The sequence below is a fragment of the Filicampus tigris genome, chromosome 9 (genome assembly GCF_054856515.1).
Source record: "Filicampus tigris isolate MCC_2025a chromosome 9, RoL_Ftig_1.0, whole genome shotgun sequence".
Lineage (NCBI taxonomy): Eukaryota > Metazoa > Chordata > Actinopteri > Syngnathiformes > Syngnathidae > Filicampus > Filicampus tigris.
The window spans coordinates 24600912-24627711 of NC_141225.1; the positions used below are offsets into that span (position 1 = coordinate 24600912).

Consider the following 26800-nt stretch of genomic DNA (forward strand, 5'->3'; position numbering starts at 1 on the left):
CGCTGGAATTATTTGGTCAACTTTATCAGAACATTTCATTGTATTTCCACATTTTTGATGACATCATTATTTTATATTAGAATGACCTTTATATATGTTAATGATATATTTTATTAGATTTCAATGTTTAAAGCATAATGGTCATCATTTACGTTTTATTAAATTTGAATAACTACATTATGTATATATTTTCCTTATTGTTGTATTTAGTCGACGATGCTTTATTCTTATGTTAGTGTATTTGTTCATTTTAATCACATTCAGTGAAATTATTCATACTAGAATTATTAGGATGTTATTCTATTTTTTTTTAGAATATTTGTACTTTTTATGAAGCGGTTGTTTTCATTTCTATTTTACTAAATTAACATATATATATACATATATATATATATATACATATATATATATATATATAGATATATATATATATATATAGATATATATAGATATATATATAGATATATATATATATATATAGATATATAGATATATATATAGATATATATAGATATTAGTTTTAACAGTAACGTGATTTTTCAATCAATGTCTAGTCCAAGCATAATTGTAATTATTGTGCTGAAATGACATGTATGTATTTTGTTAATTTTTTTTAATCATACCACTGTTGTGTAATTACTGTCCATGCAAATGTTCTTTGACGTGGAAATGAATTATGACGTGCTATCTTAAATGGGCTTGATTTTGAATGAGGTTCTAAAAATAATGATCTTGCCTGCAAGCCGCAAGATGTATTTTTTTTTTTTTTTTTACTGTACGTCATGAGTGAAGCGAATGAGCGAGTGCGGCGTGTCACCTTGGTCACATCGCTTCCCCGCGTACGGCGGCTGACAGAAGCACTGGCCGCTGCCCTCGGGGCCTTCGTCGCACGCGCCGTGCTCGCAGTCGCACCCTAGCACGCAACATGCGACAACACAACACAACACGTGTAGCAATGCATACATGTCAGGTAGACACACAGGATAACGCTGCATAATCTCCTGTCATTTCTCATGTAGACCAGTGCATATGTGACCTCTGACCTTTGTCACAGTTGCTGCCAAAAGTGTTCTCCTTGCTGCACTTCTGGCACGCAAACCCGCTGAAGCCTTCCTGGAAACGCGAGGCGGCAGGAGCAGGCATTACACAACAGTAGGAAAAGGCACGGGAAATGGCGGTGCTCGGGGCAGCAGGAACAGGTAGTCGTAACAGCGGCGGCAGAAACATGATGATGTAGCGGGATGAGTGAAATAAACTGTAACAGGGTCAGTGGGAGCAGCTGGAACAGGCAGCAGAAGCAACAGAGTCAAAGCGGCAGGAACAGGCAGTGAAGCAGGAGCGGGAGCTGGAACGAAGGAGCAACAGGAACAGACTTGAGAAGCAGCATCAACAGGCTTTAGAAGCAACAGGAGTAGGCAAAAGCAGCAGGAGGAGGCAGAAGAAGTAGCATGAATCGGTGTGGGGGTCAGCAGGAACAGGAATAAAAAGCAACAAGAAGAGGCATAAAAAGCAGTAGTAACAGGCTTTAGGAGCAGGAACAGACACAAGTAGCAGCATGAACAGGCATGCGAAGCAGCAGGAACAGGAATCAAAAGCAGCAAGAACGGGCATAAGTAGCAGGAATCGGCACGAAAAGCAGCAGGAACAGGAATAAGAAGTTGCACAAACGGGCAGTAGAGGCAGCAGGAACGGGCAGTAGTGGCAGCAGGAACAGGCATGAGAAGCTGTTGCGACAGGCGGGCAGGAACGGCACTGACGTCACAGCTGCAGGTCCCATTGCCGAGGTCTCCGTCCATGCAAGTTCCGTGGAAGTTGCAAGTCTTTCCCGACCAGCTGGGACAGGCTGCAGGCCACATCAGCAACATTGGGGTTACCTTCAGCCATTTTGCCCTTCAGGCCGACATTTGTTTACTTCAAACTTTGGCCACTAATTAATTACCCGAGTCTTCCAATTTTATTTGTTTTTTTTAAATTAAAAAAATTAATAAATTGGACCATAAATCTGGGTGGCAATCACTTGTTTTGCCAGTGACTCACGGAGACAAAGCGGCCCCCAGAACTGCGGGCAACATCGCGGCTGCATGAAGTTCTTAACGCAAAGACGGTGGCATCCATCCAGCGAGACATCCTTGGCGCCGATCTGGACCACGTAGCTGCAGTTGCTGACGCCGCTGTTGGTGAAGCCGCGCGGGCACAGGCTGCTGGTCACCGCCGCGCAGGACGTGCACGCCGTGTACATGTCCAGCCTCTGCGGGATGTCGCAGCGCCCGGGCAGCGGCGCCTATTGCAGGAACAGGGTCGAAATCAACAAGAGCGTTCGCGGGGTCAGCAGAAGGCATTAGGAGAAAGAGTAACGGGAGCTGGATCAGGCAATAGGGGGAGCAGGAACAGGATAAGGGACATGCTTAGAAGAGGCAGCAATGCTAGTAGCAAGCAGGAAGGCACAGGATCAGCAGAATCAACTGAGACAGGCAGGAGAAGTAGTTGTAACAAGTTCAGAGGGAGAAAGTACTAACAGACATTAAAATGTAACAGCGACAGCTCAGAAGACGTAACAATACCATTAGGCAGCAGGAAGACTAACACTGTAGCTACAGCAAGCAAGAACAAGCTCAGTAGAAGCAACAGTAACAGGCAGGACATGTCGCAGTAACAGGCTGGTTAAGACCAAAATACAATTAAAAAAAAACCAGACTTCTTTTAATACAATTTTTATGTATAAAACAAACAGATTTAACCAACCGTAACAGCATTATTCTTTTGATATCACGTTTTGTAGAAACAAAACAAACCAAAAAAAACATTCTATTATCCTCAAATTTCAGTCCTTGAGAATTTGAACTAATCTTCTGGTTATCTAATATAGTACTCATTTTAATCTATGCAAAAAAATCCAATCTCATAATAGTATGACTTCATTTTTGTAATATCAAATCAATACCATTTTTGTAACATTTTCTCAAAACTATATTTATATTAATAATTTTAATTACTCAGTTCTTGAAAAATATGATATACAAGATATTTTTAATAGAATTTTAAAAATCCAATATGAATCTGTCAATCAATATGGGAGGACTCTGATATTAGAAGATTCTCTAAAAGGGCAAAATATTTTTTAAATATATTCAGTCATAATATTTTGAATTTTTCCTTCATTTAGAGAAACATTCTAAAATAATTTCATGGAAAAATACTGTACATACATAGAACAACTAAACGTAATAGAACTTTATCTATAAAAAAAACAACTTTACTTTTAATATTTTATTTTTGTATTATTTTTCCTCTAAAGATGACTTTGTCATTCTTTTTCTTTTGAATACACTAAAATGTTATTCAGAATTTTGTGCAATTCTTGACTAGATATTGTAATGATGACCTTTTTATCTCTCAAAAATACAACTTTAAACTCATGTTATCACAGTATTTTTCTTTTAGAAAATTAGATGATTAAAAATGTGTGTGTGTCACCTGTTGTTGTAGTGAAGTTTGTGGTTGTAGTATTTGTAGTAGCAGCAGTAGCAGCATGGTTGAGTGTCCCGATTAAAAAAAAAAAAAAAAAAGGCAAACCAATGATCCTGACAGAGTCCAAAAAAAAAAATCATACACCACAATGAGGCACAAGTTGAGGCACAAGTTTAAAAAAAAAAAAAAAAAGTCTGCTGTGGGATCTCTAGAAGTTTTCCGATAAAAGTGACAAAGTGAGCACAAGAGACGAGAGAGAAGCCGCGGCCGTCATGTCGTGTCGACCGTGTCGTCCCTCCCTCTCCTTTCTAATCAAGGAAGAGGCGGGAGGGCAAACGAAAAAGCACAACACAACCCAGTGACACATTTCCTCCTGCCTGCTACTGTACTCTGTTTATGGACCACTTTCATAGGAGGTGATCAAGAATGCTAAAAGACAGCCCGACCAATTTCATTTTTGGACAATCAATTCATTTGACTGTTGTCAGTTTTTAATTTATTGGCAGGTGCAATCATTCCAAAGCTAATGATTGTTTCCCCCCAAAAAAGTGAGAAAGTGAGATTTAAAAAAATATATATTTTAAATATGCCAAAGTGTTTTTATGATTTGAATCATGTTTCTTGAAGATGCTAATTAAATTTGGGGGTAGAAGTAGTTCAAATAGAATCATTCTTTTGTCTCATGAAGTACTGTGTTGCTTTATTGTAAATATTAAAACAAAAATTTTGCACATTCGCATTTATCATAATTCGTAAAAATTAAATAAAAATGACGACATTTGTTGTGTTCATTTAGATGATCTTCCCTAAGATGTGTTCATTAAGATATATTTACATTCATTTATGGTTTATGAAACGAGAAAAAGTGTCTAACAACTTTTTGCATATTTTTTTTATTGCCTTAAGAAATTGGTCCAAATTAAGTACATTAATAGCAAATTTGAAAAACGGAAAGTAGCCATGAATGACTTTATGAAACAATCCTAAAATAAATCATGGTCAATAACTTTTTTTTTTTTTTTTTCACAAATCAAATCAAATCAAGTTATCACTGTTAAATAAAAAGAAATCACATTTAAATGCATTTTTTTGGAGCCACTCTTGGCCCATCTGTCCATTAAGACATAAAAAAAAAAAAAGTAATACAAAATTGTCCCTTGCGCTAATCCTGCCATGCATGACCTGCTTAAACTTCCTTTTCCACCATTCCTTTTTTTTTTTTCTGTAACATTTGGAGCGTTTTCAGCTACTTTGTGAAGTCAAGTGAGCAGAGAAGGTGGCGGGCCTCCGTTATGTCGATTGCAAGGAATCCTTCTTTCCTGACAGGAAGTTTAGGGCGGATTTCCCTTCCCTCGGCAGTGGCTGCGGTCCCCGAGGGCCGCCGCGATTGGGACGGATTTCCTCATACGAGCTGACACCACGGCTGCGCAAAAAGAAAGAAAGGAACGCGAAAGCACTTTCTTTCCTGGCTTTAACGCCGACGTCGGGAACAAGCGGGCAAGAGGTCAAAGTTCACGCAGCCAGGAACAATAGTAGGAAGTGCACGGACGCTCCAATGCTGACAATTTAAATAGTTTTCCCACCTACTAGAATGCAAGACAGCAAGCCAAATCATCACTTTTGGACTTTTATGACGAGTCATCAAACTTAGCGCCGCCCAAAATTACAAAAACTCTAATCTTTCCGCATTTACTGTCATCCATCTGACAAGTTAGTATATGTGATTTAGATTTGGTAGCATTTGGGCAAAATCTCGTGGGAAAGTTTGTCTATGAAGGATACCTGGAAGCAGCCAACATGATTTGAAAATGTCTGCCTCTAAGCCCAGTGAAAGACTTCCTCTGACTTTTCAGATATGACTTCTTGAGACTTTTTTGTGGCTCTATTCGATGTTAGACATATCTACCAAATTCAATTATGCTATGTGGACCTGGTGTTAGGGGCTTTCATTTTTTTTTTTTTAAATGGATGGATCACTGGAAATGAGGAAAATGACTCCAAAATCGCAGCCTTAGAGCAAAATGAACTTCCTGTGTCTTTTCAGACATGGCTTCCTGAGACTTTTTTGTGGCTCTAAAATGTCATAGTGCCAAGTGACACCGGTGTTGTTGGCAGAATTTTCAAAAAGAAAAAAAAAAAAAGGATCCAAAATGAGTGTCTTCAAACCAAAATGGCAGCCTTCCTGCATCTTTTCAGGAATGCCTTCTTGCAACTTTTTTTGTGGGTCTGCTAATGATAGACATGTTCATTTTTCTACGTGAAACTGGTTTCAGGGGCAGAATTTTCCTTAAGTCTGGCGAACCACCGGAAATGGTGAAAATGAGCACCCCCACCAAAAAACACTAAAATTGTAAATGCAAAAAAAAAAAAAAAAAAGAAACCCCAACCCCTGTATGAAATATTGAAAATTAATTAAAAAAATTTCTAAAAAGTGGTTCAACTCATTTCTGTGGCTTTCACAACCATTTCTAATAGTTCCTTGATGCAATCTCCCAGCTGTGCTTCAGACCCACAAAAAGTCTGTCAGGCGCCTTCAAGCAAGGCAGCAAGGACAGTAAAGGCAACCGCGCACCAATTTTCTTCTCGTAAGAACATCTGAGGGTCAAAAGGTGAACGACAAGCAGCAGATTAGGGGAGCCAAACGCGGGGACATGCTGACATTTCCTTATAGCGGACGCCTTAAAGCTGCCTGCTGCCTTCTGGGTTGAAAGTTAAGATGGCAAGACGGACTTGGGACAGATTGGAGGCTTTGATTCCAGGCCAACCTTGGTATAAGCGTGTCTTTTCCACTTATCTGACCCGGCGCTGCTGCGGCAGCCTGATAAAGTTCATCGGCTTTGCCTCGAGGTTGCCCCATCTGCCGCGAGAAACCACACGCACACGACGGGACGGACGCCTCGATAAGGTTGCCGCGGGCCTGTTGTGTAAGAGCACGCGCATGGGCGCGCGAGCCACGATAAAGTTATGAAAACACGAGGTGTGAGAGGCAGGGGGATCCGAGCGAGAGTCTTAACCTTGCAAACGTCTCCATCAGCTAATAAACGGCTGACGTGCACAATAACAAGACGGTGAAAAGCGACAAGACTATTTACAAGCGTGGCCGCAAGCCGCCGAAAAGCGCACGTCATCAAACTCAGCAGATTCCTACAGTAGAGCACGAGACCTCTGCCGAGGCCCAACTAACTGGTTTAAAAAAAAAAAAAAAAAACTAAAAGTGATCCCGGGTCATGGAGGACAATGAACAGACGGGCAGTACCATTTATGATCGAAAGGAGGCAGACGCTTCAATGGATTTCAAACTGTGGAAACAAACAGTCAGATTTCGTTTGAGGAAAAAAAGGCAGAAACATTTGGTATAATTTATGGATTTTAGTCTTAAAAAAAAAAAAGTTTCAACATTGACAAGATTATAGGGACACTTTACTCATTTTGAGCAGTCAAAAGTTAATATTTTGTCTATAAAGAATTTGATACCGTCATTATTTTTCATGTACAATGAACACCTTTAAAAATGTGTTCGCATGTGTTGAGGGCACAGCTGGCAACCAATCTTAGCGTGTTAATTGTATATGAAAAATAATGAAGGTGCCAAAACCATTGCAGACAAAATATTAACTTTTGTCTGCTGAAATCGCAAAATTTGGTGTGCCTTTAAAGTCCAAATTTAACAGGAAAATTTGATGATTTATTATTCTGTGCGAGCTACAACTTGAATCCGGTAATATTCCAAATTTCCATCTAAAAAAAAGATAAATCTGTGAAAAAAAAAATGATGGGGACGGATCAAAATTTTGCAGTAGTTGGTCGCAGTTTGTAGTCAGAAAAGCTAATGGGAGCCCATTTACAGACGCGTACTATTTTTTCCAGCCGGGCAAAATGGCGGATAAATGGACGGCGGAAGGGTACCCCGACTGTAGGCGGAAGGAAGGCGATAAACGGACGGTGAATTTTTAGTAAAATGCCCAGCTCTGCTGATTTCTGATTGGCCGCTTGCGCTGGTCGATAAGCAGACGGTTTGACTTTTGCTGAGCGGACACTTCCCGTACAGTACAGCGAGTGTCCCTCAGAGCGGAAACAGACCAAGCGCTTCACGGCTGGACCGAAAGGAAGCGAGAAAAAGTGGACAGGGTAGAAAGGCGGCAACGCTGCACAGTCATCAAGATCGCGGCGGCGAGGGCAACTTTTGGGGGGTTTTTTTCGGATGTTTTTGTCTCAGGACAAAGACAAGACAAGTCAGCATTTTAGCAACAGACACGTCCTCTGACAACAACATATTGACAAGGTTTTATTGAATTGGTTTGAATAAAGAGTCTTCAAACCGAAGGATGGGTGTGGGATAGCAGACTGAAAAATGACTTTTTAATGAAATCTGCTTCATATACATTTTTTTTCTCAAAGTGCTATGATGTTAAACTCCTAATATAAACATTTATTTTTGAAAAAAAACAAAACTTTTTTTGCCTGCAAATTCTACCATTTCAACCTTCAAGTCTGAATTTTCCGAATTTAATTTTGATTTTTCCAAAATCAACGCAAGAACAACTTTTCAGATGATATACTATACGACATGATGTACTTTTTTTTTTCCATGAGTAAATTTGCCTGTCAACTAACAGTAAATATGATGACAATCACCACGAAGATCTGATGGTATTTTACTTTAATTCATTTGCATTCTCCTTGAACAAGGAACACAAGTTCCAACCGGTTAAACGTAAAACATAAAAATAATACATAATAACCACAACAAATAAGATTTTTTTAAAAACGCTTAATGATAATACACAATATATGTTCATGTAGTAAATAATACTTACACCCACTGGACATTTCATTAGGTACACAGTCTAAGGTGATCCAACAGAAAAAAAAAATCTGCCTTAGGGTAATGAATAAAAGCAGGCCTTTTTTTTTTGTAAAGGTAGATTTTTTTTTGGTGCGGGTGAATAACTCAGTGTCAGTGTACCTAATAATGTGGCCTGTACCTGTACCAGTTACACCAATAAAAAGCTTCTCTACTTTGTTCGGCAAATCTCGGAAAGTGCAAAAAACTAAAATGCTTGGTGAGTGTTTTTGTGTTTGTGCATATACTGGCTGTAGATGTAAATATTCAGCAGTGTAAAAGGTTTTTTTTTTTTTTTTTGGTTGAAACTTACTTAATATGTAAACTGTTCAGCTTTTTGCAAACTGTCCATTTTCTGTCTGAACAACAGCATTCCATACAAATGAGATGTTCTTAATGATAAACAGTTAAAAATCAAGCAATGTGGGGCCCCCTGCTGAAAAAGTCTGCCTGGCTGACTTAAGGAACACATGTCCATACAATTATACATTAGTCACAAAATGTTTGTGACATTGTGAAAAGTGTATCTCAGCGCACTAAATTGTGCTTGTCTGGGAGTCCTTCACTCACCGAATGGTAGGAATGGAGGAAGCAAGATCGTAAAAAGTGACAGCGCACCTTTTTTTTTTCTCCTGCGTTGTCCATTGATGGCTTGTGCAACATTTCCCTTCTAGAGCTCTCTCCCTCTCACTGAAAGACAAAGCAGGAAGTGAGAGGTAGCAAACAGGATGTGGATGACAAAGGAAAAAGGTAGAAACCACAAGGTGCAACTCTTAATAGTGCATGCATGTGCTGCTTGATGTAAAGCTAAGACCTTTACAAACTTGGCAGTGCATTTTCACAAGCCGAAATGTCCGTCACTCCTTTTGTCACATCATCTCCACCGGCCAAAAGGGCTGCGCTAATTTGGCCTTTTCATCTTTCAGTAGTGTGACAAAAACGTCCCGTGTCCAAATGGCCACTCTTCTTTTGCACTTTCAGCTATATCATGAGTGGGATGAAACATTGCGCGCCAAAATGCCCACACTTTTCTTGCGTCATCACCATTGCCCAAAATGGCCGCCCGCCCTGCTTATGCCTTCCATCTCCATTAGCTGTGGGACAAATGGTAATGAGCCAAAATGGCTGCCCTCATTTCAGCTCTTCATCTCCGTTAGGGGTGGGACAAAACATCAGATGCCAAAATGGTCATTTCCTTTTCGCCATCTTCATGATCATTAGGGGCTGGACATACGATGTGATGAGCCCAAATTTCCGCTCTCTTCTTAGGGATAAAAAAAATATATACATCACTGAGTTTGGAGATGAATGCTTTCTATACATCGCAAAAGTGCCCATTTTCTCTGAAGGCAGTAGTGCGAAAGGGGCTACAAAATCCCAGAACTTATCTTCCCGGCGACAGGCTCCTCTCTGCACAATGCGCAGCGATTGGCTCATTTGTAAGCCTGCAAGCCTGCCTCCAGGAGGCGCCGTTCCCATTGCGGTCATTTCTTTGTACTCCAATCAGCCAGTGAGCTCCACGGGAAGCTCCCTGCTGCACAGCGCCTCCCACTGGCGAGCCAGCAGGGAGATGAGTCTCTCACGGCTGTCGGCTCCCGGCACAAAGACGCACCACTGCACCTCGCCCTCGGCGCCCCCGCACGGAGGCGGGGGCGGCGGGGCCTCCTCGCCCTCCACGCCAAAGTGGTCCATGGTGAGGTGGCACAGCAGGTCCGGGCCCGGCACGTCATCGAACACCAGCGTCAGGGCCTGAGGATACGTCTGGTAGCCGAGCAGAACCCGGTCCAGGTCGCGGATGCGCCGGGCTTCCCGCAGTTGGTAACGTTCCCTGCGGGGGAGCGGAGACCAGTCTATTGCAGACAGAAGCAGGGCAACGCAGCGGGGAACAGGAAGCTCACCTGGACGGCGGCTCTTTGGCAAAGTCCGGAAGAGGATAGCTGACGTAGTCTTCGTCCAACAGGAAGACATCCGTGCCGGTCAGAATCAGCGTGCGGGGCTGCAGGACGGCAGATCCGTCGGACGCCTGGCCGTTCTCAAGCTGAACCTGGTATTCGGGAAATCCGATTGAGACTTCATCTCTACGGGGATCTAAAACGCGGGCGTCCAAACGTTTCGCCGATGGCCGCACGGAGAAAAACAAGTCGAGACCTGAAACACCAGCAGGTAGAGCAGCACGTTGAAGGAACGCGAGGACGAGGAGGACAAAGACGAGGAAGACGAGGGTGCTGCGCTGGCGGGGGTCTTCCTTTCAGCCACGATGAAGGTGAGGTCGCCCATCTCCTCCTCGCTGGGGTAGATGAACTTCACCCTGCTGCTGTGGACCAGCTCGTAGTTGTGCATCTTGCCTGCGGGGGGTGCGGAAAATCACCGTTGACAAATTCGCATCGCGTCTGCTTGAATTTGTTTAGAACGGACCTCACAATCATATCATTTTATTCCCTGGAATCGGAAGCAATATGAGATCTGGATGAAACTTCCAATTCAGCGACTAAATCCGAAACGTTTACACCTCGACCCCAGAGTGAAGCCGAAATACTGATCGGCCATCAGAATCGAGTGTCACCTGAGCTGGTGCTGGTAAACTGCGAGTAGAAGTCCTGCTCCGAGGGCTCCGGCGCGGGAAGCTTCTGCTGCAGACTGAGCGCGGACATCAGCTCTTGCAGGAAGACGCCAGTGCCGTAACTGTCCCTGCTCAGGCAGCAAACGATGTGCTCGGCCGAGCGGCCTGCGGGGCCAAAATGGGCACCAAGAAAAAAAAAAAGAAAAGATGAACAAGCAAAATGCAAGAAATATTTTGCAAAAAACAACTTGATTGCTCACGCAAAGAGAGAGAAAAGCTGATCAACTACATGGGTGCAACCAGCATTGCGTCTGCCAAAATTGAATTGAACGTTCAAAATGCTCGGGAGTACATACAAATAGATGAATTCAGCACAGGTGATATGACTTATCAAACCTCTGACGAACTACAATGGCTGATTTTGTGAAAGTGGGGGACAGGCAGAATGAGCAAGGAGAATGGATCTTTTCCTCTGGAAGAAACATTTTTGAAATGCCAGAAACAAAAATGATCTCGACATCCTACATTTTCCATTGTGAAAAGCATCAGCGCAACCTGAATTGCATTTTTTCCAAATACAACTGTCTCACCACTTTTGCACCCGTTAGCGCCTGCTTTTTTAGGATCAAAGTAAATCAGACCCTAAGCACATTTACCAGGACGCCCAAGACTGACCTACAAGCCTGAAGTACTGATCGAACAATCCCACATTGACAGAGAGCAGACGGACGAGTCGGATAGTCAGGCAGCAGCAAAGGCACACATTTGGGTCCGGAGAAGTGCTCACGTCCATTTCTGACAGACGACAAACACATACAAGATGTTCATGACAACGGCACTCAAGAGTATTTTCCCAATTAGAGATTGGGGACGAGTCTTCCGACATCCAACTACAGTATTTTGAAGCCATCCTTTTGACGTTTAACACCGTAGGATACAGGTGCATCTCAATTAAACAATTGGGGAGAACAATTTACTTCAGTGGATCAATGAAGTTCTTCACTTCCCACAGCGCACCCGATGATCTCTCGCGCCATATTGGTTGAGCAATCACCGTTTCTAGATGGGGTGCTTTTTTTTGTGCTTGACATGGATGTTGATGTTGAGCCGCATTGTTACCTGCAACATCGGGCCGAGCGGCGGCAGAGTCTTCCAACAGGAAGTAGATGGCGTCGGTGGAGAGCAAGAGGCAGCAGGCCAGTTCGGCTTCGGGCGCAGTATAGAGGACCACAGACAGCCACAAGACTTGGCGCAACTCGTCCTCCTCAGACTTGGAAAAAAATGAAAGGACTGGACTTGAGTCATCTTCCTTGATGTACAGTCATCCCCTGCTACTCATAAATGCCCTAGTTAATCATACGTTAAACCGTAAATACCCCAGAAAGCACAATCCCAAAAACAGTTCATATCACTTCACGCTTTTATAGCATTCTGCCTAAAAATAAATGGCTTATTGATTTGACTTTTTTTTTTTTTTTTAATGCACCCCGAAGTACGTTAATACGTGCAGCAAATCTCTCGTGAATTCTTACGTTAACAACCCAGGCTAAAAGTAGTTCTTCCTGGCCATGAAAAGTTTGTGTCGGGGTCAAGATGGATCATTTCCAAACGCAGCCCAAAGTGAGCGTCCTCACCAGAGCGATATGTCTGTGGAAGTATGTCAGCAGCTGCTCCCCATCAAGCCCAGCCAGGAGCTTCAGCCCTGGGGTGAGACCCGGGGTGAGGTGGGGGGACGGCTGGTTCTCTTCCAGCCGGAGACGAGAGGAGCTGCCAGAAGAGACAGATGAGAAGGAGACGCATGCTTTTTATAAAGACAGATAGCGCTGAAGAAATAAACTTGTTTTGTGAAGCCAAATCAACTGAAAGTATGGTACTCAAGTCAATGTGTGCCACTAAGGGGTGTGGCCTACTGAGTGGTGTCAACAGCTGGAGTCATTTGGGTGGGTTGTTTACCCCTCCATGCTCCTTGTGAGTGTTTTCATGTCGTATTTGTGTTCAATAATATAAGTAGGGCTGTCAGGAGATTAAAAAAATGTGAGATTAATTGATTCTGATCTGTAATTAATTTATCTAATTCATCTGTTTTTTTAATCTTACTTAAAAATTGCTGAGAAAAACTCCAGAGCCCCTCATTGTCTGTATATCTTTTTTTTTTCAATTACCCAGTCACTTGCCACCTTGAGGAACTGTTCTTCGCATTTATCAGCCAAGTCCCTGGTTTCTTGGACACCCCTAAATAAAATATCTTAATAAACTCGACCAAGCGACAGCTTGTAACCGGAAGTTGCGCCATTCAGACATCAAGGTACCACTGTAAGGGTAAATGATGCAGAAGTGGCTGTAGCGGCTTACCTGCTGGTGCTGCGTGCGCTTCTGCTACTGCTAAAGCAGCACTGGTCAACAGCATTTCTTTTGTGACCTGAGAAACCAAAGCGGGTGTCAATCTGAAGCATGGGTGGGTACATTTTTGTGAAGGAGGGTCTCATTAGATTTAGAAAATAGCAACAATTTCCTATACCGCGCATCCTGGTTAAGATCGTAAGGAGCTGGAGCTTTTCACAGCACACCTTGGGCAGTGACTGGTTGCCAGTCACTCACAGGGCAAATATTAAGACTGACAACCATTCACACTGCCACAGAGTGGAACACACACGTTGCCTACACCCAAGTCAGGCAAGTGTAACATACACCGTCAGTGATGAGTCTTACAATGTCTATTTAAAACAGTTCATTTTAATAATCAATTTTAATTCATTAACATCCTGATTATTTATTTTTTCAAATAATTCGATTCAAATTCATTAAGTACAATACAACATTTTAATTATTTTAACAATATTTTCATTGAATCAAAAAAAAAAAGAATGATCTAATAAAATGGATTTGAATGAACCGATTTCAGAAGACCGCGGCTAAGGACAAGCACTCCAAAAAGTACCCAATGACTGTTCTCAGTCTGACGGAAGGTTTTCCTCACCTTGTGTGGCTTCATCTTGGTGCGGCCAGCATCTACATGGGAGAGGCAGCGCCACCATCTTCAGCCCTTGCAGAGCCACTCTCCGCCGGCTCAGCTCCCCCAAGAAGGAGCTCTTGTCCTGGGCCAGCGGGAAGAGCAGCAGCAGGCTCCCACCGGCCAGCAGCAGCTCCGCCGTGTGGCTCAACCTGGACACGACAGCACGGGCTCAAATAATGTACAGCGAACCCTTGTATATTCGCTAGAAAATACGACTGATCATCATGAAGGTGCTTTATTCGTGCTGAATAAATGAACTAGTGAATACAGTTGTTTATGTACCATGGGTTCATGATTGCATACACGCTGAGATGCAGGGTGCTGATGCTTTATGATCCAATCAGCTTTAAATGCCCGGCCACCATTTCGTGGCATCTAGTCGTAATTAGAGCCCCTTTTACCTGCGGTGGTGTTGAGGGTGCCGGCAGGACTTTCCGCCGGTCGTCTTCCCAGCCTGAGGAGCTCTCTGGTCGGGGTGAAGCACCACCGAGCCGAGGGGTACGCGGACCAGCCTGCACGAGGCTTCGTGAAGGCCGGTGGTGTTCCTCTCTCTCTCTGCCATCTCTCTGACGTCCATCTTCAGCACCCAAAGGTGTCGGTAGGTGAGGAAGAGGAGAGACGGGAGCTCCGCCGTGTTGGGTAAAACGTCCGACAGGAGTTGGTGTGAGGTGGAAGAGGGAGAGGGAGGGGGAGGGGGAGAGTAGGGCAGGAGGAGGCTTAGGTAGCCTCCCTGAGCTCCCTGACTTTCCTCCACTTCCCAGGAGTTCAGGAGGGAGCTGGGTAGGATCTGAGGAGTCTCCGCTACATCTGTGACCTGTGTCAGTCTTTTCAGCTGCGCCCGGGTTCTCTGGAGCTCCTTGACGTCGGAGAAGAGGTAATAGCGAGCTGCGCCGCTCTGGAGCCCAAAGGCCAGACAGGAGGCGGGAAGCTCGGCGTGCGAGAAGAGCAGCAGCTGAGAGAAAGGCAGCAGAAGGGCCACCTCGAGGCTGGACACAACAGCCTCTGGGGATGGACTCTGGTCTTCGTCTGGAAACACAAACAACACAGTGCATGGAAGGGTTCAACTATGGATACCAAAGTTGTCGATGCCTGCCAGGGGAGCGACAATCCGTTAATCGAAAACACCCAAGTTGGCAGAGCGCTAACATCACACTATTAACCAATGGCAATATATTTTGACGCACAAATGTCACAAGCCGGAGGAACCTCTCTCCATTAACCAATGGTATCAAAATGATTGACATGCTAATTCACCTGCCAGGTGAACCCCACAACTCACCAGCGGTCCCAAATTTATTGACACACTCACTTTGCCACCTTGTGGAACCTCACTCCAATAACCATCCGTACCAAAGTTATTGACATGTTCATTTGGCTAGCCAAAGTAGCCTCACACCACTAATTAACCAAGTGACGGTACCAAATTATTGACAGGCTGAGAGTCGCCGAATGGTAACCGTCTCTGAACGAATGGTACCAAAAGTTATTGTAACTCATTCCATTGACCAATGGTATTGGCCTACTGATTTCACATGCTTGGGGAAATTCACCGTTAACCAAAAGTACTAAACTTTTGAAGCGCTCATGTCTGACATGCTAACTTCCCCTGCCAAGCTAACTTGACCAGGCTCAGGTACCTAATTTCATCAACCAATGGTACCAAAATTTGGACATGCCGATGTCACAAGCCTGGAGAAACTCATTCCATTAGCCAATGGTACCAAAGTTATTAACATGCTAACTTGACCTGAAAAAGCAAACTCACTTCACTAAACAATGAAAAATGTTCCTTTATTTACCTGCATCCAGGTTGGTCCCTTTGCCGTCATGTGATAAGCGCAGCAAGCACAAAAGATTGTCCGTCAACACCACGCACACAAGGCTCTGCTCCACCTCCTTCGTATCCTCCTTTTCCACTTTAAGACAATAGCACCAAAGTACACTGTTGACATTTTCTTCCTGCCGCTCCTCATCACACGGGTCCGAGGGAGGAGCACCGGGCCCAGTGGGAAGAGGAGCGAGCGACGAGTCTTGAACAGAATCATCCAGGCCCATCTCAAAGTAGCCGTCGCCGGAAAGCGGAGAGCCCACTTGTGTGCCCTCCACATGGGATGGAACCTCTCGGGATGGGCACACTTCCTCCTCCACCTCCTCCTCCTCCTCAGCTTCCACCTTCCTCTCGTCTTGCTCCTTCAGGGCGGCGTGGAGGCGCTTGGAGAGGAGGCCCGTGAAGAGCTGGTTGGTGAAGGTAAGGGAGAGGAGGTGAGAGGAGAGAAGAGGACACCAGGCGGCGCTGCAGCTGGGGCAGGTCACTTCAGGCAGGCTAGAGGAGGAGGAGGAGGAGGGGGAGGGGGACGGGCAACTGTAAGAGGAACACATTTGACAATTTGTTTTTCTAAGAAAGGGGGGAAAGGGACTTGATCAGATTTAGCTGCTGACCAGTGAGTTGCGTTGACAGAAGTGTCGTGTAGACATTCAGACAGATGCACGGCAGGGTCTCGAACCTGCACACAAACATTCACACAATAATAATCTCCATTTACATATGTCCATAGAAGCACTGTTACATTCCAGATGCTTGACCGCCATGTCGTTTTCAGGGGTGTCTGACCTGGATGGTGTCAGCAGGCGAGAGGCGGCCATTAGAGGAAGTTGCAGGAGGGAGGATGATAGGCGGAACAGCGGCTTCTTCTCGGCTGGTCATAACTTCAAACAAGACACACGAGAACGTCAGTAGACTTACGTGCCTCAAGTCACTTTTAATGTGAAGGGCTCAGCAGGGAAGGGGCTTTACTACAGGTACGCGCAATGACACAAAGTTGGTTAACAGTTTAGCGGAATTTGGTAGACTGAGCAAAATCTCGATGAGGAATCACATTTTGACTAAAAAAGAGCCACTTCCAGCAGAAATGGCAGACTCCCTGTGTCTTTTTAGGGGTGGCTTCTTGAGTCTTTTTGTGGGTCTACATTTTTATGCCAATCAAATTTCATCAAACTGACTTTAGGAGCTGCATATTAATTCATGAATGTGACGTATGGATACAGTTTGAAGAAAATGTTTCATTATTTTTTAAAGATCCTGAAAATATATATATTTTTTTTAACTCCACTTTCAACCAAAATGGCAGACTTCCTGCATGTGTTCGGTATGGTTTACTGACTCCTGTTTTGTGGGTTTACTCATGATTGACATGTCCAACAAATTTTAGGTTGCTAAGTGAAAATGGCTGTAGGGGCTGAATTAAATAAATGGATAGGTTTGCTTGAAGAATGACCTTGGACCTGTTCAAAATGACGCCAGAATGGCTGCTTTAATCCAAAATGGCAGAATTGCTGTGTGCTGTAGGGCGTGGCTTCTAGAGAGGGTGAGTAAAATTATGATTATCAAGCTTAGCAAAACTCATCTTTCCAACTTAGTTAAACAGGCTTCAAGGAGGATAATTTCTTTTTAACTCTAAAAGGACAAGTTTGTATTTTAAGAACCCGTCTGAATGTCCAAAATGACCATAAAACGGCTGCTTTAAACCAAAATGCCAGACTTCCTGTGTGTGTTTCACAACACGGCATCCTGAGACTTTTTTTGTGGGTCAACTCAAGATGGACATGTCCACAAAATGTCATGCTGCTTGGTGAAATTGGCTTCAGGGGCTGAATTTTCCAATGGATTTTGCGTGCCGATAATAACAACCAGGAAAGGGAGCAATTTCAAGTAGACGCCACCATCAGCTCAGCCATGCACAGCCTGACACACGACAGTACCTTGGCTGGTGCAGGAAGCCTGCCGGGCCGGACAGGAAGAGGCGGCCGCGGGAAAGGCGAGAGAATGAGGGGCGACAACAGAGGTGTGGCAAGAGGAAGAGGAGGAGGTAGAGCAAGAGGAGGAGGGAGGAGGCGGAGAGAGGCAAGGAGGTGCAGCAGTAGACAGCCTGGTCTCCTCACTGATCTGACAAGAGGACAGAGAGGAGGAAGCCTTCAGAGAGCAGCCTCCATCCAAATCATCAACCAGAAAGGCATTTTCTTCTTGCGCACAAAAAACCTGCACAATCGCTGCCTCAGTAGAATCCCAGGCAGTGTAAACCAGGCTACGAGATACTATTATTCTCAAAACGCAAGGGTAAAAATGGCTTCTGCTTCAGTATAGTAGGCCTACTGTATAGGGAAATGTGGATTTGGAGTTGTGTGCCTTCGGTGCAGTACCACGTTGTGCCACAGCATACCTGGCAGCACTGAGCTTTAATGGAAGTCATTGTGTGGAATAGCTTTGCCTGTCACTGTATGTTGCCAGGTTAGACAGATGAACAAAGACGCATTATTTGTTGTGGAAAAAAAATAATAATAATAAAAATTCTGACCCATTATGTGAAATCATATCATTTCCTACCGTCCCTCAACATAACGCTCGGGAATCACGGATCTAGATGATTACTTGATTTGCTCTGATTGTTGTACATTTAGATTACCTTCTTGTCGCTGCTGCTCATGCGGTCTTTGACTTCTTTGGCTTTCTGAATGGCTTTCAACACTTCCACTGTGTCCAACTCCTTCTCTGTGGTCACTTGACCATCCAGACACACCTGACAGACAGATGCCAGACTGACTCAGAGCGCACACACAAACGCAGCATTGCGATTGCGGCGGCGGCGGCGGCGGTTGCCGTACCTCTGCCGCTCGGTCTCCAAACTGGGCCAGGACTTTGGTTCTGTAGTCGGGGATGATGCAAATTGGGTTGGAGGACAGGTTGAGCTTCTCCAGGCACGGCAGCGAGCCGATGTTCTTGATTTCCTCCAACTGCAAACGCACAAACACCCTTCTTCACAAACCAAATTGCCGAGCAACTCGTGATGCTGCTCCTTCCTGGTGTGCGCGCCTTGGCCAGCAGTTGTGAATGCGTAACGCTTACTTGGGCCAGCAGTTGTGAATGCGTAACGCTTACTTGGGCCAGCTGGTTGTGGCTGAGGTCCAGGTGGACCAGGGAGTAGAGCTTGCTGAGGCCCGTGAGCCGCTCCAGCTGGTTGCCGGCCAGGCTGAGCGTCTTGATGTTGCCCAGCCGCGTGTGAGCCGCCTCCAGGACGCACAACTTGTTGTAGGACAAATCCAGGTGCACCAGATTGTACAGGTGCTGCAAAAAAAAAAAAAAAACACAGGTCGTGTGGAACGGGTCGGTTGACCCCAAGTCTTAGGGGTTTTCTATCGGCTTGTACGTATGAGTCCAGTTTTTTGGGGGGGTTTTCCCAGTGATGAGCTGATGCGTACCTGAAGGTTTTCCACCGAGGAAAGCTGGTTATGGCTCAGATCGAGAAACTCCACCTCACGAATCAGTTTCTGCATGCGGTGGCGACACATCGAAGAACATCAGAGAAAAGAAAAGCCACGCAGATACGGCAGACGGCGGACGCGTCTCACCACTGAGCCGTCGATGGCGCCGATGGCGTTGTGGCTCATGTCCAACGTGGTCAGGTTTCGCCAGAGCGGCACCACGGCGGTCACCGGACGGCCGGGGTCCGAGCCCTCGGCTTCCCACTGAGGGAACTCGCCGGCTTCCGGCACAAGGACAAGCTGGGGGATCAGCCCGTGGATTGTTAGCACATAACGCGCATTTTGAATTTCGGATCATATGAAATGAAGCTGAACTTGGGATTTGTTGCATTCATTTCATGTTTTGCCCCCGTAGAAAATCAGTTGATTACATTTTTTAAGCATAATTTATATCATTAAACAATTGTCTGGTTTGTTGTAAATAAGCAAATAAAAAAAAGACTTTTTTCAGAAAAAGCATGAAATATTTCCTAAAATTGGTTAATAAAATTGTATTTAATAATTTTTATTTGCTATTCATTTCTCATTGGATAATTTATTTAGGGTAAAGATAATAATCTAGTAGTCAAATAAACAATTTCATAAGACATTCAATTAAGTAACTTCTTGATTGACATAAATTTCAAAACACATTTTAAAAATAAGAGAATGACCTTTTGTACTATTAAAATCAACCATTCCCTACATTTTTTTATGTCGTCTATAAACGACAGGTCCATTTGAAAAATCAAAGGTTTCTGTTGAGCACAAAGGTTTGCCGATCCGAGCCCTGATCTAAAGCGCACCATCATGCTGTCGGTGGAGCGGCGGATGTTCAGCGTGACCAGGCTGGACCTCAGAGACGACAAACCTCCAATTTGCTGAGCTGCGCACTCGCTGATCTGAGGACAGCCAAAGACAGACAGGCAGACCTTACATTTCAAGCCACATTTTCAAATCTCTGCCAAGGCTTATTAAACAGTTGTCACCCAACTGTGACAACACAAATATGACTTTACATGAGTCATTTATTCATTTGCATCATAAGCACCCGCCACATTGAGTTTCGCCACCAGTCATGTCAAAGACAAAAGGTAAGCAGAGCTGCATTGAGTTGTGTTGGATGGTCAGATTAGCTTTTGCTTAGAGGGAAACATGCTTGATGACAAGGTGGCGGTTGGGCATCTATTTGTGTTTGACGCGTCCGCGGCATACGCAACATGAACAGATATGCACACTTCTTCATGTAGGATGATGTGCTGCCTCCACCAGTGAAATTTAAAAAAAAACATACATATATGTTAAGTGAGCTGGGAATCGTTTTAAATTGCGGAAAAAAAAATGCATAATGTTTGTGTGCAATTGTACAGTGAAAGCATTTACCTCAATCTGAAGCAGGCACTTGAAAAAAGACAGATCAAAGGGCAGATTCCTCTCCAGGATGTTACTGCTTCCTACCGGACCACTGGTGCCACAGATCTGAAGTGTGATTGGTGACATTTCAAAAACCAAAACACCAGCAAAGTGGACTGGCGTAGTGCTGGCGGCTGACCTTGAGGTAGCGCAGCCTGCAGGTGAAGTCCAAGATGTGACCCAGGTCAGTCTTGGCGTCGCCGTTGCAACACGTGGGCTTGGCCAGACGCAGCTGCTGCGAGACGGCGTGCAGCTGCAGGGGCCGCAGGGAGAAGACCTCGCCGGCGGCTAGCAACTCTTCACCTACCAGCAAACGTCACTTGGCTTTTCCTTTCATGACAAGTTCGTCTCAATATTGCTTCCGTCCTGCCCGTTTTCAACTGTCCATCAAAAAGGGACTCATTCTTTTGTTTAATCATATTTAATTGCTAGTGTGATCCGCACCAATTCGCTCACGCTAACTCATTCCCCGTCATGGGGGTTCATATGACGCCAATTGCAATTTGGAATCCAACCGCATATAGTCGGCAAGCACATTTTTTAGAAGGTGAGTGTGGTAGGCCCAGCTTCGTCCGTGAAAACTCACGTCGGTAAACCACCGGAATGACTAACAGATCTCTGTAGATGGCGGCGGCCTGGATTTGAGATCAGCGTGGCTTTTGAGTAGACGAGAAAGATTAGGTGGTGAATCTTGGCTCGTCGTGTTTATTATAAGGAAGAGAAATGCCAACACGTTGGAAGTCGGACAAATTCAGGCACATCACGCTCAACCAGAGTACAGTAGGTATATGTATCGTATAAACAGAGTATGTCGCAATCACGAGAAATGCACTTCTGCCCAAAGACGGGGATAGGCTCCAGCTCACCCGCGGGCCTAATGAGGCCAAGCACTATGGGACATGGATGGAATATAGCAACAGTCGGACTGATGTAAGCTGAAGGGAAGAGTAGAAAGGCAGGAAGCAAACCTTTATGAAACAACTCCTCGGCTAACGCAGCCGTGATGCCGTTGATTTCCTGAAAGGGGAAAAACAATGACTAATGTCATGAACTCTTAAAAAGCTTTTCAAGTACAAAAACAAAGTACAGTGGAACCAAGTTCTGATATGCCCTAGTTTTCAAATGATTCCTTTTGTAATGTTTTTTGGACCCGTTTTTTCATACATGCACTCATATATATATATATATTTTTTTTTTAAACTGCCACTCAGCCAATCGTTTCCTGGCCAGTCACACTCAATAAACGAGCACAAAACAGTTTGAAAATGTTATAATGGCATGCTTTAACTTTGAAGACCTGATTTCTGACACGATGTATTGACACTGACATTACCCAAACCTTTTCAGAGTGTTGCCGGGCACGCAGGAAGGCTGGTTATTTATTACGTAATAGCTTGCATTGTGGAATAGGCCTTGCCATCTGTTCAACCCGTTTTACACGACACGACAGAAAGTTGCGAGTCTGAGAAGGTGACAAACATGATAGAAGATAAGGAAGAACCTGAAAAAGGCATCCACTATCTCCCTTTCCAGTTGGACACGTCATCAGTCTTCAATAATGGCAATTAAAGAGATCTTTTATGCTCGTTGATCCATTTCAAAGTCATTAATATTTATTTAACACTGTTTGTAAATGTAAATATATATAGAGTTTTTCTCTATAAAATCTGGAACAGATTACTTTCTGGAACGGATTAACCACGACAAGTGAGGTTGCACTCTATTTGTATCGCTTGACTTCCCAGTACAAACAAATGACAACGCTGCTTGAACGACTGGCAGTATAGTTGTTTTGGTATTGCAGCAGTCATCGGTTTCCACACTTCAATGGCCCGCGGTGGTGTTCACGTGTTGATCAGCATGGCTCACATGGCGATGCTTTTGGCAACGATGGAACAAGTGGCCTACAGTTAAACTTTCGCGGTCACGAGATAAACCGACGACATCGCCACTGGTTCAGATTAGACACGGCTAAAAGGAATGTTGACAAGATTTACTACATGTTGGAAAATAGTAAGGTCAAGTGAATTCATTTGTTCTGGATGATGACATTTAAAAAAAGAAATAAAACTACTGCACAGGCAGTGACTCAAGTCACTTTTGTATCATTCTTAAAGTTCAGATAAATGTAAAAAAAAAAAGGAACTGCTTCATAATCTTACTCAACCTGAGAGACGCATAAGTGAGACAGAAAGTGAGTCACCTGTTTTCTAGTTATGCCACAGAGAGAGAATAAGGTGGATACCTGCTGTTTGTATGTGTTGCTGTTGTCTATGTGTTCAAGGTGTTTTAATTTCCATTAGCACATTGAACTTATTTCCCATTATACGTTAGCATTAAGCTAGTGGACATTTAATAGATGAAACCATATGGTTTGCTTGAACATTTAGGTGCTTGAATAGACAGTGTTCAACCCTCTTTTGCCATGTGCACGTTTGTAAGCACATACACATGCTGCTCTCTGTTGTTTGAATAACCAACAACTAATCTACTATCCAATTAATCAACTATTTTGTGAAATGATTAATCGTAGGGACATGTTTTAGTTTGAATTCGTCAAAATGTTCAGAATTTCAGCCCTCTCAATGGTAAATATTGTCCGAAACTCACGTAGATGTTGAAGTGAAGGAATGCGGCGAGGGGAGTGGGCGTGGCCCCCGGGAACTGCCGGAGCAGCGTCTGCAGGTAGAGCTCCAGCTCCTTCTGCCGACGCTCCACCAGGCTCTTGGAGTTCTTGCCCAGCATCTTCTTTGGCGGGAGCAGATGCCGGTCCACTTTGTTCTCCGCTGCCAACTGGGCAGAAGAAAACACAAGTCATTAGCCCCTTTCAGACCAAACGGGCAAATATCAACAGGATAACGCTCGCAGGGAGCTGCTGAAGGCCACGACATGTAGCCACACACTGACACACAGATTAACCGACTCCATCTTATGACGTCAAGTCATGAATCCAACACAGAAATACAACACTGTGGGAAATACTTGACGCAGGTATAGCGGCCAAGTCCTAACTTTGCTATTGTGACAAACTAATATTTTGCTATTGTGACAACAAATATGTTGGAGGTCTAATTTCCATGTTTACCTTCTCATGGAGGTCGTGAAAGTCGCTGTAGCGATGCTTCACCGTCCACTTGTGCTCTCCGTCCAACACTTCGATGATGTACACCTGAAAGGGCAAACAACTCGCTTTGTTGTTGGGCTGCGGCTATCAAATATTTTAAGGATCATGTATTTTAATGTTTATCAAACAATAACAGTAGTAAATGTGCATGTGAGGTGCAGATATTTTTGTCCGCGTAGGGTTGCCATCCTCACATGCTACATTATTAATATCTGTGACTTTGAATGGGTATGGCTTGAAAAAACACAATCTTGCCTGGTGAGTGACGTATGCGTCAGCGAATGAGGGTTTAGTTGTTGCTGTTAGCTCACGTTAGCCAGTCTGTGCATTGAGTACCTTGTATATGAATATATTGCGAGTAAAGGCGCAACAATTAAACGACAACCAATCAATTATCAACATAATTTACGTTGTTTCTATGATGTTAATGATGCATACTTGTTAGACAGAACCATGGCAACCCATTTAAATAGATCTTTATTTAGGATATTGAAGACTCGACTAACTAATGACTTGTGCACAGATGATTTTGGGATGCTGCAAGGTAGCGAGCTGGTAGCCCAGCATTGAATTTTCAGAAAATGCTTATAGGTGTGGACATAGCCTGTGAAAAAAAATGTTGGGGAGATTAAGATGGCCGAATGATTTATCCAGTGATTGATGGGGTGATTTTGGCAATAACATGTCACAAGGACATAGCCAGAATGTGGAACACAACACTATCGTATGTACGATATTTTGGAGGTTACTTCAACACAGCTTATCCTACACACTGTCTGGTTTAATGTACTGCTCATTAATTGTGTGAGCTGCTGAACTGCCTTTTTGCCTGTTGGTTTTGGTAAGGGGGTTTGCTTGTATTTGTTGTTGATGATGAAGTGTTTGTTATGCTTTTGAAAACTCAAAAACTTTGAAATACATTAGAAAAACCTATGCCTATTCGTTTAATGTAAATTTGATTTTATTTGATACTGCGATGGCCACTGTTATTTTTCTTTTTGCTCAATTGTCGATTTCCAGGTAAACTATTCATCAGTGCGGATTCCTAAAAATGTGGTCTGCGTCCAGCTTCAAATTCGCGAGGGATTGCTGTACTTAAGTACTATAAGTTTGTCAACATGTACGTCCTAAATGTATATTTTATTATAAGTTATATATATTTTTTGCTATAAGACTACAGTGAGTGCGACTGCCAGCGACAAGTTCCTTGTGTTTGAGCATAATTGGCCAGAGATGATTCTGATTCTGACATCTTGCTATTTAGAGCTTAGCTCGCGCAGTCCTGTCCGGCTTGTAGAGTCAAAACGACGGTCAGGTGAAAACTCAACGCAAGGACGAGGCAATTCTAACAACTCAACGATTCAAACACGAGCTGTTTTACTGATCATTTCTCACCGACGTACGACACCAGGATAGCCGCAAGCTAAGCTAAGAGGCGGAAGCCAATCTTACCGTGTAGTTTTCCACCAGCTCCGAGCCGACAACACACACTTTTCTTTCCGAGAGCTCGTCTGTGAACGGGACGGGTTCCATGGCCGTATCGGGGTAAGACTGCGCTCTGTCAGAGGGTAAACAGTGTCATTTGAAACGACTTTTTGCGGCGTAGCTTGAGTCTCTCCGCTCGCCGTCGGCAGCCATTTAATTTGTTGTCACGCCAATGACAGGGTGACTTCTTCTTTAACTTGAATGTGATAGGCTGGATGCAACTGTGACCTATTGCTTCCCCCTTCAGCTCATTCCTTGTATTGCAGTTCCTTTTTATGTTCAAGTGAGGAGGAGACTGCAAAATCTTTTTATATTTATCCGCTCTCTTTGACAGTAAGATAGTAAGGCAGTAAGACGTAGTTAACATCCATGAGCTACTCGTACTACTACTGAAGCGCAGGAAGGTAAGGGGAGATCGAAGGATGAAGGAATGAGGAAAGAAGGAAGAACGGAAGTGGTTGCTTGAGACTGCGTCACAGTTAATCTCTAGTTAAATAAAAGCTGTAATAAATATGTTCAAATGCGTATACTGTACCCAGTTTTGGCCCACACTGTTCTGTATAGTGTGTATATAAGAACAATTTTACAGATTTTACTCAAATATGTAATACGGATTTAAGCCACATGAGGTCGCTTGACACCTTTGGTATTTGATTTGCAGTTTCCGGAAAAGAAAGTCCAATTGTGGGCGACGTTTAATGGCGTTCGCACTTATGACATAATCATGTAGGGCATATACTGTAGTGATGTTGTATTGCACTGCACAATGCCCTTTTATAATGTCCCAGATTGGTTGTTAAAAATATGTATACTGTATAAAGTCAATTGCGTGTGATTGAATGATGGTGATGAAGGTATGATGAAAATAAAATGTATAGTGGATAACGTTTTATAATTTCTGTAAAAAGTGAGGTACTCTTAGTTTTACTTGCTTTGCCCCGAAAAATCTCAAATTGCAGGTTTCTACCCTAAGAAAATACGATGACAACATGTTTGACACATCACACAGCCACTCACTGGCCAAAACATCCGTTACACATTTATTCTAGATTTTTGTCCAAATGCTAACAAGGATACAATAGGAAGTTATGAAGCATTAATCCAACAATGTTTTTTTATTTTCTTTTCATTAATTTTACAGTGGTTGTAGTTTGCCCTTAGTCAGCAGTTTCACTTTGTTTCATGAAAAATGTTATTTCAACTGTGTCATTTTCTTAATTTCATAGCGTTTCTCAGGACTGTACAGTGCACGTGTTTTTTCGTCCAATCAGACTTCAGCCTGCAGTGGTGTCATGTTAATCTAATCCGCCCATGTCAATCTAATCTGCTCAGGGCCTTCACGATCAGTAGGACTGGCTAATTCTCCCATGGGACGTAAACTACAACAATGGCACTGTTTATTCATCCAGTAATATTTCAAATACACCCATTTTCCGTGTGTGATTTGGTGGTTAGAATAAATCCCGTTACATGACGCTAGTAAAACACGTCTGAACATATGTTCGGATAATGGTACATGTTTTGTGTTCGGTAAAGTCTCATGTGGTAATGGGGAAATGCATTTTTTAATTTTAGTTTAAGACTCAAAAGATCCATTCC

The 26800-nt window shown here is 43.6% G+C and overlaps 2 protein-coding genes across 5 annotated transcripts in view; both read right to left on the reverse strand.

The window, feature by feature from the left end:
• Window positions 1-3808, reverse strand: part of stab1 (stabilin 1) — a 35909-nt gene extending 32101 nt beyond the window's left edge. For 2 of the 3 annotated variants that reach the window (XM_086041893.1, XM_086041894.1), the window contains exons 1-5: window positions 3475-3808; window positions 2038-2281; window positions 1758-1843; window positions 1044-1113; window positions 818-913 (exon numbers count right to left, since the gene is read on the reverse strand). In XM_086041893.1, coding sequence (XP_085898019.1) covers window positions 818-913; window positions 1044-1113; window positions 1758-1843; window positions 2038-2281; window positions 3475-3531 — 553 coding nt within the window. In that variant the 5' untranslated portion in view covers window positions 3532-3808. The remainder of the gene's footprint in view (window positions 1-817; window positions 914-1043; window positions 1114-1757; window positions 1844-2037; window positions 2282-3474) is intronic. The other variant, XM_086041892.1, reaches the window with a different exon arrangement.
• Window positions 3809-8111: 4303 nt separating this feature from the next.
• Window positions 8112-25390, reverse strand: nisch (nischarin). Of its 2 annotated transcripts, none has more exons than XM_086041157.1 (26): window positions 25169-25390; window positions 23678-23761; window positions 23203-23385; window positions 21561-21609; window positions 20732-20895; window positions 20563-20658; window positions 19986-20081; window positions 19288-19440; window positions 19138-19206; window positions 18818-19003; window positions 18544-18672; window positions 18345-18458; window positions 17644-17827; window positions 16496-16590; window positions 16324-16388; window positions 15684-16246; window positions 14286-14910; window positions 13849-14033; window positions 13224-13290; window positions 12506-12638; window positions 11991-12141; window positions 11547-11666; window positions 10875-11036; window positions 10460-10656; window positions 10210-10355; window positions 8112-10139 (listed from the first exon to the last, which is right to left on the reverse strand). In XM_086041157.1, exons 1-26 carry the CDS (start codon window positions 25247-25249, stop codon window positions 9815-9817), a joined length of 4422 nt encoding a protein of 1473 aa, XP_085897283.1. In that variant the 5' UTR covers window positions 25250-25390; the 3' UTR covers window positions 8112-9814. The 2 variants fall into 2 exon arrangements, with proteins under 2 accessions (XP_085897283.1, XP_085897284.1); XM_086041158.1 differs by having other exon boundaries at window positions 15684-16207; window positions 25169-25389.
• Between the last annotated feature and the right edge of the window lie 1410 nt (window positions 25391-26800).